This window comes from Phoenix dactylifera, unplaced genomic scaffold (assembly GCF_009389715.1).
Source record: "Phoenix dactylifera cultivar Barhee BC4 unplaced genomic scaffold, palm_55x_up_171113_PBpolish2nd_filt_p 000046F, whole genome shotgun sequence".
Lineage (NCBI taxonomy): Eukaryota > Viridiplantae > Streptophyta > Magnoliopsida > Arecales > Arecaceae > Phoenix > Phoenix dactylifera.
In genome coordinates this window covers 1,327,704-1,346,252 of record NW_024067669.1, presented here as the reverse complement: position 1 = coordinate 1,346,252, position 18,549 = coordinate 1,327,704, and the positions used below count along the sequence as shown (strand labels likewise).

The window sequence follows — 18,549 nt, the reverse complement described above, 5'->3', positions numbered from 1 at the left end:
TTGTGGAGGGGAGGGAGACTTGGTCTTGATTTCTAGGGCGCAGGTTCACAACCATGTATGGGCTAAGGCCACTGACCATTGCCCATTGTTCTAAGCTTGGAGTCATTTTTGTCATTAGCCGGATGATTTGGTGAATAAAGAGCCCACTAATGCTCTGAATAATCTCCTTAATAGCCTTCCTAGCCAATAAAAAAAATCAAATTAACAAAAAATATTTAAAATATTTTGGCACTAATATAAAGGAAATATAATCAAAATTCATGATTAGGCAAATAAAAAGTACTCCATCACCTCCAAAATCAAATCCGAGAGTCATAACCTCTTTTGAAGTATACTTGTCACAGCTTAGGACCCTACTGAAAAAAGCTATAAAGAAAATATTATTTGAGTTCATTGGTTATGTATAAGTATCCAGAATTTATCTAATGAATAACTGATGTGGAACCAAACATACGTCAGCATGGATCCTCACATACTTCTCTATTTAAACTCTGACGTCCTCGTCAAGCTAAACATCTAAATCCATTCAAATCCAATCACAAACATCACGATCAGCTCAAATATACTTATGCTACAGTATCCCTTAGTTCATATAGGTCATGGGCCAGGTGCACTATGATACTATTTGTCGCAACTCAAGATGTTACCCAAAATGGCTAGTTAGAAGGTATTATTTGAGTTTCTTAGTCTTGTATAAGTATCCAAAATATATCTGGCAAACAACTGATATGTTTCTACATATGCTCATAGTACCGCAAGGAGAAAAGTAATACAAATGCTTAACTTCTGCGAGAATATAATTACTTAGTTACTAGTTTACATTTCCATCTTTCAACGGGCAAATAGCATCAACATAATATTCATCGAGCATGAATCGTTTTTTTTTGAAATGTAAATGAAGTAAGACACTTCTTCGTTACAAATATTATTAAAGCAAACAGTAGTTACAAAGACGATAGGGAAGCACCATGGAAAGTGGAAAGATTCACCCCGGGTGCTTGCTGATTGCGAAGAAAGAGAGTCAAAAGAAACGAACTGAAGTGACCCAGGCGGAAAGAGTCACTCCTGGTGCTTGCTTCGAGTATGAATCTTGTGCTTTTAAGTTTAAAATTAAAGCTGGTGCTAGAACCATCCCGTTTACCCTCAGCTGTAGAAAGATAAGAGGTTTTAGTAATTAATTTAATAGTTGGAGCCGTAGGGGGGAGGAGCTGTCCTTTTGGGCACAGGAGGTTTCGGAACCCGGCAGGGTCGCCACCGCCATGTCTCGCTGCCAACCAAAGCGCAGACACGCCGCGTGACACGCTCGGTGACCACGTGGCGCCGTCCCCAGCGTCGCCACCCTCATGTGGACGCCCACGTGTCCCGGCGGCAACAAGCTGCTGCCAAAAAAAATCCCCCAAAGAAGGGATTTTTTTTCTTCCCCAACCATGTTTTTTAAATAAAATTTGGAGAAAGGGGAAGAAACAAAAAGTCCAGCTTCAAACTAGAAGAGATAAAAAAAAAACATCTAACTACATGGATCAAAAAACATCAACCAAAAAAAAAAAAAATCATAAAAATGTGAATTAGAAAGAAGATTCTCTCTTCAATTCTAAAGCAGTTGAAAAAAGAGAGAGAATGGAATTTAAGATATCCAAAAACTGCTTGAGTTTCCCTACATTTGGCAGATAAGATATGTGCATTAATTCTCCATAAAAATGCAGTAAATTCGACATTTGAAGCCAACATTTTCCAAAAATGTTGCGCACTATTTTTTCTTTTTTTCCAATTTACAATATTTTTTATAGCATTTTTTAGTGAGGTAGGTTTTTCTGGAAAACCAAAATTCTTCAACTTGCAATAGCTACTACATGTATATCAAAAATAACAGCTATTTATAAAATTATCATTGTTCATTTAAATTAATAATAATATTTTAAATTAAACCCTTCATTCTATCTGAAAAATTAATATTTTTATTAATAAAAGGGTGCAAGGCCTAGGTTCCAATTCCACTTTCATCTGATTTTGATCAAGCTTACTCCCATCCGAGTTCAAAAGAAATGCATACTTCACAAATGACAATATTATTTTGCTTCAACTATCTTTATTTTTATTGTAACAATTTATAATTGCCACTACAACAATGATCATCTCTTTAGATAGCAATCAAGCCCAGGGCTAAGCTGGTTAAAGGATGACCATCTTGTGGAACAGCACATATGCTTTCTCCGAGCTTTCTTCATGGTTGTCTGATTTGATGATCGAAAGAATGATATGTTAGATTAATGGTGTCACCATATCTTCATCAATTTGTTGGTACGAAGTCTAAAGCAGATGGTTCGAGCGTTACGACTCAATCTTTTCCATAGATAATGATATATATGACAAGTCATCAAAAATGTGGTTCTAGAATTAACGCAGATGAATGGAGGCCCAAAAAATTACAAGCATATGCTAATTAACAAAGGAAAAATGGAATTAAGTTTCAGGAAAATGACAAAGAAAGACTTGTATTCCGAGCTGTGGAAGCTCTGAAGGAACAAATGAAATCCATGTGGGGGGCAGCTTGTAACCTAACACAGTAACAAGAAAAACAATTTAGAAAAAGAATGGTGTCAAGGCTTCAATATTTGGACATAGTCTCAGGAGATGTTGGCTCCACATGAGGATGGACATGGGAGCATGTACAGTCCTCTCTAACCTTATAATTGAGCAGTCTTTTTCTAAGAGGAATAAAATAAATTTGGCTTGGCCTAAGAGGTCAAGTTAAAGCAAGCACGCAAGAAAACTCTTTCAATTGCACAATGGAGATTTTAATGTGGGTGTTTGATCTCTTGTTTATCTGCCTTATCCTTAATTGCCCGGTACGATGTCGCACACAATGTTATTTTTCTTATGTTTGATGCCATACACCAACCAGAAGTAAAAATGTCAGCACAAAGTCTAACACAGTTTTGGCACAAGGAGAACATTCAGATAGTTATTAGGAATTTCTAGTAGTAATTATTTGAAGAAAGATTAGTATAATCTGACCCATCATTCTACTGCTAGAGAAAGGAAACATACAATTCTCATTTATGCATGGGACACTAAGTTAACTAAGCAGATTTTTCCAGTTGGCTAGAAGCTCTAGTATGATATTTTGCATTTAAGAAACAAGTTTTGTGCACCCATACAAATTAATTTAATTCATGGAGGATCCAATAGAGAAATTAGTGTAACATTCTTGTAAGTTGCAACAAACTTTTTGGTCTAACTAGTGACAGCAAATTGGAAATAAGAAGCAGTTAACTTTAACAAGTTCCCAATTTTAAGAGTGCCAGTTACCATACAATAACATACAAAACCATAAATTATCATTCATATTTTTTTAATGTGTTCAGAAACATCTCGGCTTTTTTGGACTTTGGCACGTTTATCTCTGGAATGGGCCATGGTGTAAGGACCAATGGCGCACACACACACACACACACACATATATATATATATATATATATATCAGGGGAGTCGGAAGGTTTAGCCACTCATCCTCTACCATCTCAACTATTTCTAATAAGAAAAAGAGAAGGCCTACCTCCTGTTTCTGCCTTCAGGAAACAACATACAAGTAGCTTTTCTCCTGTACTGTCTTTCCCCATCTCCTTTTAGTCCACTTTGGAGCAAATGAAGCTTGCCATGCCAGTGGTTTCTCTTTTGCTGCTGCTGCTCCTAGCCACCACAACTCAAGGTCACCCCAAAAGCCTTAAAGTTTCAACTAAAAGGCCCTCTTTGCTCGCACATGAAGCAGTGCAGCTGACCATTTGGTTTTCCTTAATTTTATTCTCTTCTTTAGGGATCAGATTGGATGAAGAGTCCTTGGCTGCATTCCACAATAATATCCATGTGAGTTGCTGGTGGCTACACCATCTGCTGTTTTAGCAGGAGTCCCATTTCTTTTAGTGCGACGCTAATATGTTTGCATGCTTTTGATGCCAGGAGAAGAGGAGTTCCATGGGAGGAGTGAATAAAGTTGGAGTGGCACCTTCTGGAATTAATGGTCGTTCCTCAGGTATCATGATGGAAAGATCTATTAAAGAAGTCAGAGAAGTCCACCACAAGCTACCAGGGTTTCGTGAAGATTACCTTGGGCCTAGGAGTCACAAGCCTAAGCACCATTGAAATCTTTCATGCCCTCATGGTGTTCTTCTCTTTTTTGTTTTGTGTTTCAAGGTTTGTAGCTTATCCAACTCCACACAGAAGTGGCTTTGAGGAAAACTGACCCTCTCCACATGGATGAGACCAACCAATTTTGTGATGAAATTTAGTACATTTTATTACACAAGCTTATATTACATCAACAAACTCGTCTCCTCTCTCTCTCTCTCTCTATCTATCTTAACATATACCCTAGAATCACAATCTTTGTAATATATCTCCACAGTTGAGGAGTTTGAGATAACACCTATTAGGTTTTATCTCCTGAAGTTGTTCCATTATCTCTATTGATGCAGGGAGGAGTAGAAAACTCATGAAAAAGAGAATGGTCGCACTAAAGGTTGGTGTTTCAGCTAGCAACTAACAGTAGGCTTGTATCAGTAGACACAAACACTGTTTCCTCCTCATGATTTCATGGTCATCCGCAGAATGAGAGGAGCAAGGAGACTGTGTTTGACGCCGCACAAAGCCATCATAATTCCAAGGAAGACTTCGGTGGGAGTACTGGAGAGCACGTCCATGTGGAGCCGCCTGCAGTCTCGCGGAGCGACCCCGACATTCTAGAGATAGCAGGAATGGATTATTCTCCTGCAAAGAGAGAGCCTCCAATCCACAACTGAGATGCTAAAAGCCACAAAATAAAACAAACAGCTTGGAACGAGGGAATAACACTAGAGGCTGGACAGCGTTACCGGAAATGCTGCACTTTTCTTGGGCAGGGCCCCATTTTTGTAGATACTACTTTAATGCTATCAACTCATATATTACCTACTTCATAATTGAGCACTCGATCACCTTCGCATTTTGAGTAGGACCCAGTTGAACTCTTGATTCAATCCAGTGGCTGGTTCCGGTTACCTGTTTAATAAAATTATTGAGCCCCATTTTTGCAGATACTACCATAATACTATCAACTCATATATTACCTACTTCAAGATTGAACACTCAAATCGCCTTTGTATTTAGAGTAGGACCAGCCTACAATATTTCTTACCATTTCATCCATTTAACTCGATTCAATCCAATGGCCGGTTCGGATTACCTGTTTAATAAAATTGTCGGGCCCATGTCTGAATTTTTGCTCTGTTTAATAAATAGATCAAGCTTAGGTTGATAGATTTTTGGCCTGGGTCCGACCTGACTCGATTGCCACCTCTGTTTAAATGCTAGATGGTGCGAGAGGCAAGGAAAGAGATGTGTTTTGTCTCATGCGTGTGGGCGTTTATGATGGGATATCATAGCTTGGAGGAGGGAGGTGAATGGTAGCAGGCATGGGGCTGCCATGTTCTCCTCTTTGATTGCTGATGGTTGGGTGGTCTCCTGGGGGTTCCTATCTGTATGTCGATGGTTGCACTGATGAGGATATATGATTCACTGAATGCTGCCATTATAGGGTGCATGTTAATTACAGTGGTAGACCCATGTATGTAGACTGATGCATGCAGTACATGAACCAGGACATTTCACAGTGTTGGAATGTTTCTTCTGCAGGCAGGGAATTATGACGACTAGTAATGCTTCAGGGTTTAAGCATACAGTTGCTAAAGCTCTTCAGGGATCCCTCCACACTTTTCTTCCCCAAACTCCTTAGTGATAGAAGGTTTATATATCTTTTCCTAGACTCTACTCCATTAGAGAGCCTTTGACTCTCCATCTTCTCTGAGAAAATCTAAGAGAGCACAAGTGATGAGCTTTTTGGCAATAACCAGGGAACATAGAAGTAAGGTACAAAAGGGGGAGCTACGTCGATTCCGAAAGCATTCGACATATGTTTGATGCCTTTAATCCTCTTGTTTGATGCTCCCTTGGTCCAATCAGCTGTTAAGGCATCTAATTCTTGCTATAACCTGGAGGGTGTGGACTGCTTTTTGTTGGACAAAATTCTGACAGTCCAACCTTTATATCCTGAAATTTAATCAAGCAGCGCTTTTCTTAATCACAATCAACAGGAATATTGATACACCAGAAGGTATTGCAACTGTTTACGGACCAATAGCTAGCAAAAATTTCATTAAGAGTTTGAAACAATTGTATATTAATATCAAAACTCTGCCGTATCTATCCAAGCTTGAGACTTGATAGTAGAGAGTAGAGAGTAGAACCCAGAATTTTAGCATGAACAAAATATATAAGAACAGTTTTACTTGCCAACCAACTAGACTTAAAGAAGTCTAACCTGTTAGGATACTTTTGGTTTGACAGAAAGTTGACGGGAAAAATATTTTTCTTAGAAAATCCAACTTTTTATTTCTTTTGTTAAAAAATAATAAATTTGGAAAAAAAATTTGGGAAACTATTCTCTTTTCATGGAAAAATATGTTTTTTAATTTTTTTTTTCATGAATTTTCTTGGAATTGAGCATACCGAGAAAGAGATTAATATTGTATATCAAGGTTCAGCCCCTCCACTAATTTTGTAGGGGGAAGCCAAATTAAGCAAGCTATTTTCGTGCTAACTAAAGTTCATCTCAAAATTTAGCTCGAGTTCGGCTCACTCAAGCAGTAAAGAAGCCAAGCTATAATTAAGCTCAGCTCACTTGAACTCGTGTCCATTTGGTTTTATTTATGTATATTATATACAATTTTATTTAATAAATCATCCAACCAATGATGCCCCACAATCCTTTCCCCACTAACTCATTTATGCAAATTTTGTATGCCTTATAAATTCCGCTCTCTTAATAAAATTTGCTGGATCGCATCCCTAAACTCTTTTATAATAATAATAATAATAATAATAAATCATCCACAACATAAACTCCCTTCGACCTTATCTAGCTCTCATCATATTATAGATTTGTACCAGAAAAAAAGAGCTTCTGTGGACTTGTTTCCAACTCATGTAGGCCTATTATCAAGCTATACTCCAATTCTTGTCAGTGATTATTAAGGTAAAGTATGTCATGCACTCTGTATTTATTAAGAGGTTAGAATCTTATTCATTTTCGTCTCCACTTGGCAAACTGCTCTCCTGGCTAAAGGCAAGTCAAATAATGGTTAGTGGTAAATAAAATTTAGTCATGTCCCTTTTTGTTTAGAAAATAACTTGAGCTTTTCTTATAGACGGACAAAGAAGGAAGAAAATAGAAGAATTCAGCAGAATGTTATATTTGACAAAACTTGTGACTCTGTGAAATTCCAATATTGAGTTCTGCAGCTCTGTTTATAACAATATGTTATTGTGTATGATTGGCACAATTAAAAAGAAACTAACAAAGGCAGGCATCAGTAAACTACTTTGTTGCAAGACAAACTTGATCATTACATACTTTACAGTACCACCCTTGTTATCACAAGAATTCTGAGAAATAACATATCTACTCCTGGTGTGCATGACATACACATGATCAGGTATTTATTGAATGAAGTGTAACTCAAGTCACCTTTGGACCATCTCACTCTGAAGAAGGTAGTGAATAATGTATTCTTCTAGTCTTCCCTGTCCTCAATTACTTCTTGCTGATTCATTTGGACTTGAATTGAAATCCAATCTTCAGTCAGGGATGTACTCAACAAGAATGAAGATTGTTCATGCAGAACTCCAGTAGTTTCACATAACATTCCACATTTCAGAATTGCAAGATTACCAAATTTAAGACAGACGGAGGGGATGCCGGTCGATCAAGTCGAATAATTGGTCTCCTAAACCAAATCCAAGCATTCTGGCCATGTCGCATGTCTTCAACTTAGGCTTTGGAATATTTTGCTGCTTCAACCAGGAGTACACAATAAAAGCTTTTTTCATTACAAATAATTCTAGGGCTTCAGGATTGAACACAATGCCAAGTCTCGTACTTATCTGCAACATATTTCGATCCAAAAGGAGCGTATTTAGTTGCATATCCAAAACAAGGAGGAAGATATTGAATGCCATGCACAAGCAAGAACATTATTTGTCGAGCCAAGATCATTTTTGGTGTTATAGGAAACATAGCTCTCCCATGTCATTTCTCCACACAAAGCAGTGTCATTACCTGATGAGGAACCAGCATTGCTGCATATCTTGCAAGTTCTCCAGCTCTCCAGTCCAGCACCACAGGGAACCATGGATAAGAAGCATCCAGTCTCACAAACCAGAGCCTTATATCAGGGATTTCTGATAGTTCTCGGGTGTCATAAGGATCTTCTCTTTCATAATTGATGGTAAAGCCAACAGTGTGGTCCAAAAGCTTTCTTGCTTCTGGTGGAGAATCACCTGCAGACATGGCAAGAGCTTAAGAAATCTTTGCATTTGTATCTTAGTACTCCACAAATGTTGCTCACCTGTTGTGTGAAAGTTATTTCCAGCTAGTGCTCGAACCGGCGATAGATCAAGACGCCTTATAACATCATTATCGATGACGATTTCGAAGCGCCCTTCGGTTGGGGGCGGTGGAGGTGCAACCTGTGGGGCATCTATCAACACAAAGATTCAACCACTTGCTCAATGAGTTTGTACTACAGGCTATATATGAACGTTCAGTGGCAATGGCAAGGGACTTTTATCATAATTAGTATGCAAAGTTTAAAGAACAGCCAAATTCTAACATAGATGAGGAATAATGTGTTCGCAAAAATATAGAATACTTTCATACTAAATTGCTTCGGACTCGCAGACCAAATAAAAAACTCCAACCAGTAGCAAGAAAAAGGAAGAAAATCTAACAAAGCACCCCTCACAAGTATCTAAAAGAAGAAGTTTGGTGCTCTAATAGTTGGAGCTTCAAGAAGTCAGTACAGAAACCAGTTGGAGCTGTGGAACTTGATGGTTAAACTTATCAGAGCTTGATTTCTATCCCTTTTGTTTCAGTGAAAAAGAACTTAAACGTCCAACATGCATTTGCATGTGTGAGAAATCATCAACTACTCTGTTGATCGACTTTTTAATATTTCAAGCAGTGTAATACATCAACACCAAATATATCTAGCACTGATGCAGCGACAGAGTGGGGAAAAAAATAAAAGGCTAATATCTTTCTCTAAATTTAAATACCAGGCTGCAGCCATGGATAGTAAATACGATAAAACAGTACTGTGATATAACTTTTGATCATGATAAAAGAACATAGATAGAAATGATATCGGTGGAGAGCAACAGGAGCAGCAGAAAGAGTTCTCACCATCATCTCCAGTGAGAGAGAGATCAAAATTGCCCGAAGGATTGAAGGAAACTGAGGGCGAGACATCGCCTCTTGCTCGAAAGTTTGGGCTGGGAGGAGAGTTTATGGGTCTGAAAGAGAGGAATGGATGGGTGTTGGAGGATGGATTGTTCCTCAGAGCAGGGAGGAGAGGATAATTGGATGTGGTGGGAGAGGCGAGGGCCATCATAGCTTCTTATTTTCAACAGGGTGTTTGGTTACGAGTTAAAAGTATTTTGGGGCCTCATGGTTCATATCCAATCCTATCCTATCCATTTTATCCTCGTCCCTGGATGGGAATTGGGAATGAAAATGGGCGGCCTTTAACTGGTCCATGCTTTGAATTTTGGGGCCTTATTCCAGGCCTGGCCCAAATTTATCCGTCATAAACGATCTGCTAATTCTGAATTAGGTCTGAGTTCAGAAGCTCGGATCTTATGAAATTACACCCAACCTAATCAGAGCTGAAAATTCTCTCCTTCTTTCGTTCTCTCGATGACTGCAGGCCCGCCGGCTTAATTTCTTTATATCTATCTACTCACAGCCTTTCCAACGTTTAAGTGCTGATGAGAGAGGTGTCAACTAGTAGAAAGAGAAGGCACCATAGGATCATGTTGATCTTATGGTAAGGAGTAGATTCCTCATCCTGCACTTATGAGTTGTGATGATGCGGATAGCAGATGATTGATGTAATATTTGCTTAGTTTTTTGATATAGTTTTATGTATTATACCATACCGTACCGTATCAAACTAGAAGGTACTGGACATACTGCACGTACCGATATGGAACCAGTATACCGTACGGAGGGCATACCGATATTCGGTATGCTAAACTGGCCTCCGTATTGAATGTACCGACACATCAACAGGGTAGCACTGGTATGGGGTTTGGTACCGAGACGGCATATCATATTCTATGTTCTTCTACTTGAGCTAGCTTGATAGCTTACGTAGTTTGCTACCTTTAGTGATCATTATAAGGACAAACTTCTCCGGTCCTTGGTTTTGATGATTGAAATAAGTGAGAACTAGCTTACAAAATACCCATGTGATCTTCGATTAGTGATGGTAGTTTAATTCTAGTAGTTGACCGTAGGAAAGAATAAGCAAATATCAGACGGGATAAGGTGCTAGTTTCAGTGAGCAGTATGTTGGTTATGCAACCGAAATACTTCATGAATACAATTCCTCCGGCTCCCCTTGTTGATGTGAGTGTGCTGTGTCAAGTATTCTGGGCAGCTAATTTGTATGAATTGGCATCATCCTCTGCATTTGGGAAGAAAACTTATCTCCATGACATTATAGTGGTAGAATGAGGATTACTATTTTTATTTTTATTTTTTGGAGTGGGTGAGCTCATGAAGTTTAATTTGGTGATTCTGAGATCTCTTCAGAGCCTTCCTGGAGCGACAAATGATTCCAGTCCAAAATGTTTAAAATCTTAGCAGCACATGGAGGAAAAGCAGTGGATGTTTTCTAAGTTTCATATTTGTCAACATTTTTAAGAGGGGAACTTTAGCGTCTGCATTTCACCATTGTAGTATTCCAGGGTAAGAGAGAGGTTGTCAGGTAGGTATCAGAGAAGAACCAACAACAATCCGAAAAAAGAGAAGAGAGAAAAAGAAGAAGAATACTCTCGATATCGATATTATATATATTTTTCTTTTTTACTTTGCATTGAAAAATTTCTTGCTGACTTAGGCATCGGAAGGCCTGGCCGAAGCTAATTCAGCAAACTCTCTGACCCTTGACTATTTGTCTTGCAGATCCATAGAGCACGGCAGCAACAAAAACATGGGTCAACTACTCTCATTTCATAATGTTGGGTGAATGCCCATGAATTTTGAGCTTTGAGGTCTGCCCCCACTGTTGACTGTTTGCAACTGTTACCTGATTCCAGCTATCACCAAATTGGACACAACATTGCATCCAAGGTTGAAGAATGTAATACTCGGTATTTTTTGGTGCAGGGATTACTGATTAGTGGGTTAGTGATGGTTAATTTGTGCTTGTGAGTGGAATCATATATGAAACTTTTTTATCTAATTGACACAGTTCAAGCCCAAAGCTCTTGGATCAACAAGTCTGAATGCATAACTCATCCTAATCTCAGGGAGAACTGGGACATCCCTTCTGCTGCTGGTGTCTTCTCCACTAACCATATCTGTCGTGGGCCCTCTCTTGGGAAAATTTGCTACATGAAAGCAGCAGCCTGACCCTGACCAAGATGTTTTGCAGGTGATATTAGCTAACTTACCGTATTAAATACGCCCAAAATATCTAGTAGAAGACTCTCTCATGGGGACTACAAAATTAAAACTCTTTCGATCACAATTTTTATTAAATAATCATAGCCGCCCATGTGGCCGTTAGCAAATTCAATTAATGTGTTTTACGCACGATAGATACATGAATTAGACTTGTATGGTACATTGAAGACTAATGTGTTGCTCAAAAGGAAGATGCTAGCTGAAAATTGATGCCCGGCCAGGTTGTGGGGAAAGTCTGATATTTGATTTGGTGCTTAGTATAAGAACCTATGCGAGCGTGTATTTGGTTTCAAATCGATTATGCACTAGATAGATTTTGGATACTTGTATAGGATCAAGAAACTCAAATAATATCTTTCGACCAGACTTTTTTGGATGAGGTCTGAATTGTGACGAATAGTATCAAAGCGGACCCGGCCGATGCCCTATGTGGACTAGGAGATGCTGCAGCATAAGTCTACTAGGACTGACTATAGATCAATTGTGATGCTTGCGATTAGGTTTGAATGGATTTAGACTATAGTGCGACAAAAATTTCGGAGCTTAAATAGGAGGAGCATGTGAGGATCTGTATGAGTGTATGTTTAGTCTCATATCAACTATATATTGGATATATCTTAGGTACTTATGTAGAGCCAAATAACCTAAATAATATTTTTCAACTAGCTTTTTTGGGCGAAATTCTGGGTTGTGACACTTAGTTGCTGCTCCATGGGGTCCATTTGATGCCGACTTATAAAACTTTACAATAGGCATTGAACCTTTCATGGATTATGTCTAATTAAATAGAAATATATATCATGAAAATTGCAAGATCTTCAGTTGTAGACCTCCTGCTAGCCAAATAAGTGACTAGTTCTTTTTCCGTACGGAGTGCTTTCAAAATCCAGCTGTGTAAAAAAAAAAAAAGGAACAACTTGTGACAAAAGCCTTCAACAGGTATGAAACAACTGGCAAAATGGGCTAAGGCCCTGTTTGGGGGAGCTTTTGGAGGGCCAGAAAGCACTTTCTGGCCCTCCAAAAGTACTTTTAGATGAAAAACTGTGTTTGGTAAATTTTTCAAAAAGCTGTTTCAGCTTTTGCGGGAAGCTGAAAACAGCTTTTGGAAGGAAGCTCCAATTTGGAGCTTTTGGGAGGAAGCTGTTTCAGCTTTTTCGGAAAGCTGTATTTTTGACAAAAATGCCCATATTAAAATAACATAATTACATAGTTTGTCCCTTTATAAACCTAAAAATCTGCTGGAGCCAAGAACCCTAGCCGTCAGACTCCCTTCCATAAGAAAAGATATTTTTCTTTTCAATTTTTGTATGTATCTCTTGAACCACATTTTAGAAGAAAAAAATTTTAATCCTTTTCCATACCTTCCAAAATCAATCTATTGTTTTTTTTTTTTATCATCAACCTCGCGGCCCACGCTAAGGTCCACCTCGAGCATGGACCACGAAGAAGATCCCCTGGACCGCGGAAAATTATTTTATGAAAAATTATAGAAAATTATTTTATACTAATAATTATAATATTTTATACCTTTATTTTTGTGTTATACTATAAATATAATATCATATTATATTATATCATAATATATTAATATGTTATGTTAAATAATTTAATATTATGTTATATCATGAAAAATTAATTTATACTAATAATTATAATATTTTATACCTTTATTTTTTATTATACTATAAATATAATATCATATTATATTATATCATAATACATTAATATGTTATGTTAAATAATTTAATATTATGTTATATTATGGAAAATTAATTTATACTAATAATTATAATATTTTATATCTTTATTATTGTATTATACTATAAATATTATATTATATTACATTACATTATAATACATTAATATGTTATTTTAAATAATTTAATATTATGTTATATTATGAAAAATTAATTTATAATAATAATTATAATATTTTATACCTTTATTATTGTATTATACTATAAATATTGTAATATATTACATTACATTATAATACATTAATATGTTATTTTAAATAATTTAATATTATGTTATATTATGAGAAATTAATTTATACTAATAAGTATAATATTTTATACTTTTATTATTGTATTATACTATAAATATAATATATATTACATTATATCATAATACATTAATATGTTATGTTAAATAATTTAATATTATGTTATATTACCAAATATTAATTTACTCCAATAATTATATTACTATTATGCTATATCAACATAATATTATTTTATATTACAATAATATTATACTATATCGTATATTTATGTATTAATTTATGTTATGTTTTATTATGTTCTGTTGTATAATACTATGCAATGTCCTTTATGATAATTTTGTCATACAAAAGTACTTTCTCAGTTTGTTTACCAAACACAAAACAAAGTACCACAGCACTTTACGAATGTAGTTACTAAACAGTAAACAGTATTTTATAACAGCTCTACTTCAGACAGCTCTACTTCCAACAGCTCTACTTCTAACAGCTCTACTGTCAACAGCTCCCCCAAACAGGGCCTAAGTGGTAAGCTTTGCAGGCCTTCCATCGCCCACTTGTGCAGTATGGTGTCTTAAGTGGGATGTGTTCATGTCTCTCTCCTAGCAAACACTATTAAAAAGCTTTCTTTTACTTCACAGGTGTCTTGCTGCTCGTATAATAATTTGCAATTATAACAAAGTGAAAGGCTCGAGCACTTGGTGGCCCATGCCATCGCATTGGATAGATACCGGTTTTCTTAATGTGGGGAAAATTATGGGTAGAGAACATATATCCAACTCGGCCCTTGGCCCCACAACATTTAAATTAATGGTGTGGGACGAGGATGCCAATGATTTCAAGGTTTCACTAATTCTATGAATACTATGTTTTGGTAGATAAATTTGTTGAGAACCTTATTCAGTATTAGTCTTACAAGTTAGGCAAGCAAGACATCCCTCCCTTAACATCTAGAGAAAAATATCTTGTCTGCATGGGTACTTTTCTAGTGTTAAAATTACTGTGCAAGACGAAAGAGGCAAGAGTGGTGGCCTTTCTAATTTGCGGATGTTTTCTTTTTCCATTTGAAAGGAAAGGTTCCAAAACAATCGAAAAAAAGAATTTTTATACTTTTTAGTACCTAGCTCACTCCAAAACTACTTCTGAATATTTATGAATATTAATCTATCCTAGCATATTATTCTATAATTTTGTTAGTTGTACCAGCCTACTCATAAATCCCACGTGTTTGAAAAAAAAAATGTAATCATAAAGAGAAATACAATTTATATTTATCCACTCTATTAAAATTGTCATGTCGGCCCTGATGCGGTGCATTATAATCATGATAAATAGTTTATCCAAAAAGAAAAAAATAAGATTTCACTTTATCCTACTTATCTTGGAATTCACTCTACCCTACAACTAAAGACTAGATTTAGAAAATAGAAATAGTAATTTATGAACCGCCCGAACCCCCAATCGGTCAATTTTAAGTGATTTCAAATTATAAATGAATCTGGTTTATAAACAGGTAGACCTGACCTAACGCATTTATTAAGATGTTGAATTCAAATTTAAAATCTTGACTTATATAATCCATTTCGACCTATTTAATAGTTATGATGGGTCATGATCTAATTCATTTAAGACTTTTTTAATCTATTTTACTTATTTAACTTGATTCGGCTTATTTATTAAACTGGTTATATGCTGAGATTAGATTTTTTTTTTTTTGTACAATTAAATAACATGTTTAATTAAAATATTAAATTTTGATTTAATAAATAAATTAGGTTCAATTTGATAGATACATGACCTCCAACTAACCACTCCCTCTACTTTTTAAATATTATTATTCAAACTTTTGTTGGCGTGAATAATCAGTGTGTCGTATGTCCAACCCTCCCTCCTCCCCTTTCCCGGCCATCACCTCCCTCTGTTTTCTTATCTTCTACGACGAATCTCATGCTCTTGTGCATCATTTCAAGTTCTCAATGAATTCATGGTGATTTTGTCACCATATTTCTCAAAAAATAAAATAAAAAAAGATAAGACAATTTAGGAATTGCCGGATTTTTTTTGCAACCTATCAAAAAAAAAAAAAAACACCTATCAGAATAACGAACTGCAAAGAGTGGATTCCTCAAGTCCTATTAATGATGATTTAACTTTTTTAGACTTGGTCAGAAAAGGATCGAGACTCGAAAATAGAGGAAGTCCAAGAGAAGGTTTGACTCCGGAAGGGAGGGGAGGCGGGAAGTGAAACCCAGATCCAGAATTCTCATTTACCGCCGAATCCAATAAAGCGAGGCAATACAGATTGCCGTGTTTGGTCAAGACCAGAGAAGTCAAGCTCGGGTCAAGGTCTAGACCGCTTGACCCTTCGCTGCCTTCCGGGCTCGGATGATCGAAAAATGTCAGGGTGCTAAGGATGGCCAATCTCCAAGGGCATCAAACCACTTCCTCCACTCCTCTTGGCTTTCAATTATGCTCGAATCTTTCGAATCTTTTTTGATGCACGGGACGTGACACGTGACGTGGACGTCCCACCAACAGCCACCAGGTGCCCAAAATATTCCAACGCGTTCGCATTCACTCCTTTAATTTTTTGTTATCTTATCCGTCTTGATGTAACTTTCCCTTTTCCTTAATTCCTAAATTTTCTCTTAAAGAATTTCATCCATTAATAATATTCCTAAATTCCTTCCATAATTTTTTTTTTTCAAAAAAATTATAATCAGATTCATCTCGTTCCGAATGGTTCCCCATCCATCCTTCAATTTTTTTTTTTTAATCACATAGCTTAATAGACTGATGAAAAAAATTTATTAACTTTTGATTAAGCTCAATACTTCATTGTAATACATCTAATGTAGGATATATAGGTTTTTGGAGTATTTATTTTATATCAGTTCAATTAATTGGTGGGCATTCTAATTTTTCATTATATCACTTTAATTAATTAGTTGGTGTTGGATTCCAACTTTTCTAATGTTTCAGTAAAAACTGTTTCGGCCGGGGTGGACGGTGTACAGCTGTCCGCGTTATGGTCAAGCTGGAGCCCAGCCCATCCATCATCGTGGGCCCGGCCTTATTATGTTCTCCAGAATATACTTCTTTGAAATTTCTTCTTCTCCGTAGCTCGTCATAATTATTTAAATAATTAAATACTATAATTTTTAATTTAATATTTTTATGGCCAGTTAAACGTGTCTGGTCTTAGAAAAAGTCTTATCTGACCGGCTCTCCATCTCTTGCCTTCCAAGCAAAGCTCCGGTCACCCCGAGGCCGGCGACTCCTCCCAACAATTCCTGTTACCAAACAAACAATTACCAAATAAATTTAAATCAAATCAACCAAATCATTAAATAAATAAATAAATAAAAATAAAAATCAAACGTACCATACGGACCACTAGGACGACGGAGTCCATCCCAACGGCGGTGACCGCACCCCACACGGCGACGGAAAATTACAACGGAACGGGGAGAACGTGTTCTTGCAGCTGCAAAGGACGACGAATAATAACACATCACTCACCATTGATTCCGAAATTAATACCATAAGCTTAGTTCAAATTAATACAATTAATTAGTTGTTTTAGAGTTAATTGTTTCAATCCAGATCAGTTCTGATGGGTGTCATGTCTCAGAGAAATACTCCTTCAATAGCCAACAACGTCTGTCAAAAAATCTATATACACATCTGTCTCCATCCTCTTTATACAAAAGAAGAAGAAAAAATGAAAAAATTAAAAGAAAATCCCTCTGAACGAGTTTCCCGAGATCTGGAAACTTCCGATCGGAATCCGATGCCGCCGGCGAAGCCGAGATCGAGAGAGGAGGAGAATATTATTAAATAAGATTCTTTTTTTTTCTTTTTTCCAATTAACAAACCTTCTTTGAAAGCCGGATCTAAGAGGGGGATTAGATCATAGATCATCGGCCTTGGACATGACGGAGAGGCGGCTCTGCCGCGGGTGGAACGCCGCCCGTCGCCGCTGCTGGTGAGAGGAGGGGCGGATGAGAGCGGTGAGGGCCCGCTTGACCCACTCCCCCTCCACGGTCCCGATCCGGACCAGCGAGTTGGTCATCGCCGACCGCCGCGCGTTGAGCCGGTTCGACGGCGAGAAGGCGGCGTGGTTCTGGTGGGAGGGGTGGAGCTGGATGCCCTTGTGGAGGCTGCACCGGAAGGAGCCCGGGTGGTTGGTGGGGGAGCACATGCACGTCCGACGCTGGGGAGCGGGGCTGGAGATGGGGCGCGGGGAGAGGTGGTGGTCTGCGACGGCGAGGGAGCGGCCGGGGGAGGTGGGGCGGTGCTGGTCGAGGGAGAAGCGGACGGAGGGGACGGGAGCCGGGGAGGCGCCGACGAGGTTGACGCGGGTGGGGGAGGAGGGGCGGTGGTGGTGGAAGAAGGTGGAGGAGCGGGAGGAGAAGCTGGAGGAGGAGGAGGCGAAGGCGGAGGAGTATGCGCCGGCGCCGGCGCCGGCGCCGGCGCCGGAGGAGGTGAAGCGCCCCGACGGCGAGATCGACCGCTGGAAGGCGCTCGAGATGGGGAGGACCGCTCCACAGCCTCCACTCGATCTTCTTGAAGAGGTCGCCATTGGACTCTCGTAGAGAGAGAGAGAAATTTAATTTTTTTTCCCCTAAAAAAGGGAATTGGGAGAGGAGAGAGAGTGAGAGTAGAAATGTGGGGGGGGTGTTGGGATGCTAATTTTGCAAAACCTAGCTCGCCTCCGGCGTGGTATTTATAGGGGATTTTCACTCGGAGAAGGGAGGGCAAGGGTGTAAATAAGGGCAAGGTGGGGGCGAGTGGCAGGAGGGGTCGTGTAAGATTAGGGTAACTAGACTGACCGTTGGGGCCTGGGTTAGTTAACTAGGGTTAGGGGTTTTGGGTTGGCTCGGGCAACGGAACGTAGTGCTCGGGCAGTGTAATGGCCCTTGAATTTTTCTTTAATTACGAGAATGTCCTCAACTGGTCTTCGCGGTATTTAAGACGTGCC

At 38.2% G+C, this 18,549-nt stretch overlaps 3 protein-coding genes across 4 annotated transcripts; 1 reads left to right on the top strand and 2 right to left on the bottom strand.

Moving 5' to 3' along the window:
* The first annotated feature begins 3,527 nt into the window (after positions 1-3,527).
* On the top strand, positions 3,528-4,962 carry LOC120104616. Its single transcript, XM_039116060.1, has 5 exons — positions 3,528-3,709; positions 3,815-3,864; positions 3,958-4,030; positions 4,473-4,516; positions 4,605-4,962. The coding sequence occupies exons 1-5, from the start codon at positions 3,646-3,648 to the stop codon at positions 4,794-4,796; spliced, it is 423 nt and encodes a 140-aa protein (XP_038971988.1). The 5' UTR covers positions 3,528-3,645; the 3' UTR covers positions 4,797-4,962.
* Positions 4,963-7,302: 2,340 nt separating this feature from the next.
* On the bottom strand, positions 7,303-9,544 carry LOC103723854 (protein CHLORORESPIRATORY REDUCTION 6, chloroplastic). 2 transcript variants are annotated; one of them, XM_008814926.3, is made up of 4 exons: positions 9,275-9,544; positions 8,439-8,570; positions 8,150-8,370; positions 7,303-7,974 (listed from the first exon to the last, which is right to left on the bottom strand). In XM_008814926.3, exons 1-4 carry the CDS (start codon positions 9,480-9,482, stop codon positions 7,768-7,770), a joined length of 768 nt encoding a protein of 255 aa, XP_008813148.2. In that variant the 5' UTR covers positions 9,483-9,544; the 3' UTR covers positions 7,303-7,767. The 2 variants fall into 2 exon arrangements, with proteins under 2 accessions (XP_008813148.2, XP_026656063.1); XM_026800262.2 differs by having other exon boundaries at positions 8,439-8,559; positions 9,275-9,428.
* A 5,274-nt stretch (positions 9,545-14,818) lies between these two features.
* Positions 14,819-18,259, bottom strand: LOC103723846. The gene is made up of 3 exons (XM_026800258.2): positions 17,444-18,259; positions 16,951-17,052; positions 14,819-16,858 (listed from the first exon to the last, which is right to left on the bottom strand). The coding sequence occupies exon 1, from the start codon at positions 18,148-18,150 to the stop codon at positions 17,479-17,481; it is 672 nt and encodes a 223-aa protein (XP_026656059.2). The 5' UTR covers positions 18,151-18,259; the 3' UTR covers positions 14,819-16,858; positions 16,951-17,052; positions 17,444-17,478.
* Between the last annotated feature and the right edge of the window lie 290 nt (positions 18,260-18,549).

Coding starts and splice junctions, on each gene's coding strand:
- LOC120104616 (XM_039116060.1), top strand. CDS start 3,646: ATGAAGCTTGCCATGCCAGTGGTTTCTCTTTTGCTGCTGCTGCTCCTA. Junction 3,710..3,814: donor CCTAGCCACCACAACTCAAG/GTCACCCCAAAA, acceptor TCTCTTCTTTAG/GGATCAGATTGGATGAAGAG. Junction 3,865..3,957: donor CATTCCACAATAATATCCAT/GTGAGTTGCTGG, acceptor TTTTGATGCCAG/GAGAAGAGGAGTTCCATGGG.
- LOC103723854 (XM_008814926.3), bottom strand. CDS start 9,482: ATGATGGCCCTCGCCTCTCCCACCACATCCAATTATCCTCTCCTCCCT. Junction 8,571..9,274: donor CTCTCTCACTGGAGATGATG/GTGAGAACTCTT, acceptor TTGTGTTGATAG/ATGCCCCACAGGTTGCACCT. Junction 7,975..8,149: donor CAATGCTGGTTCCTCATCAG/GTAATGACACTG, acceptor AATATGTTGCAG/ATAAGTACGAGACTTGGCAT.
- LOC103723846 (XM_026800258.2), bottom strand. CDS start 18,150: ATGGCGACCTCTTCAAGAAGATCGAGTGGAGGCTGTGGAGCGGTCCTC.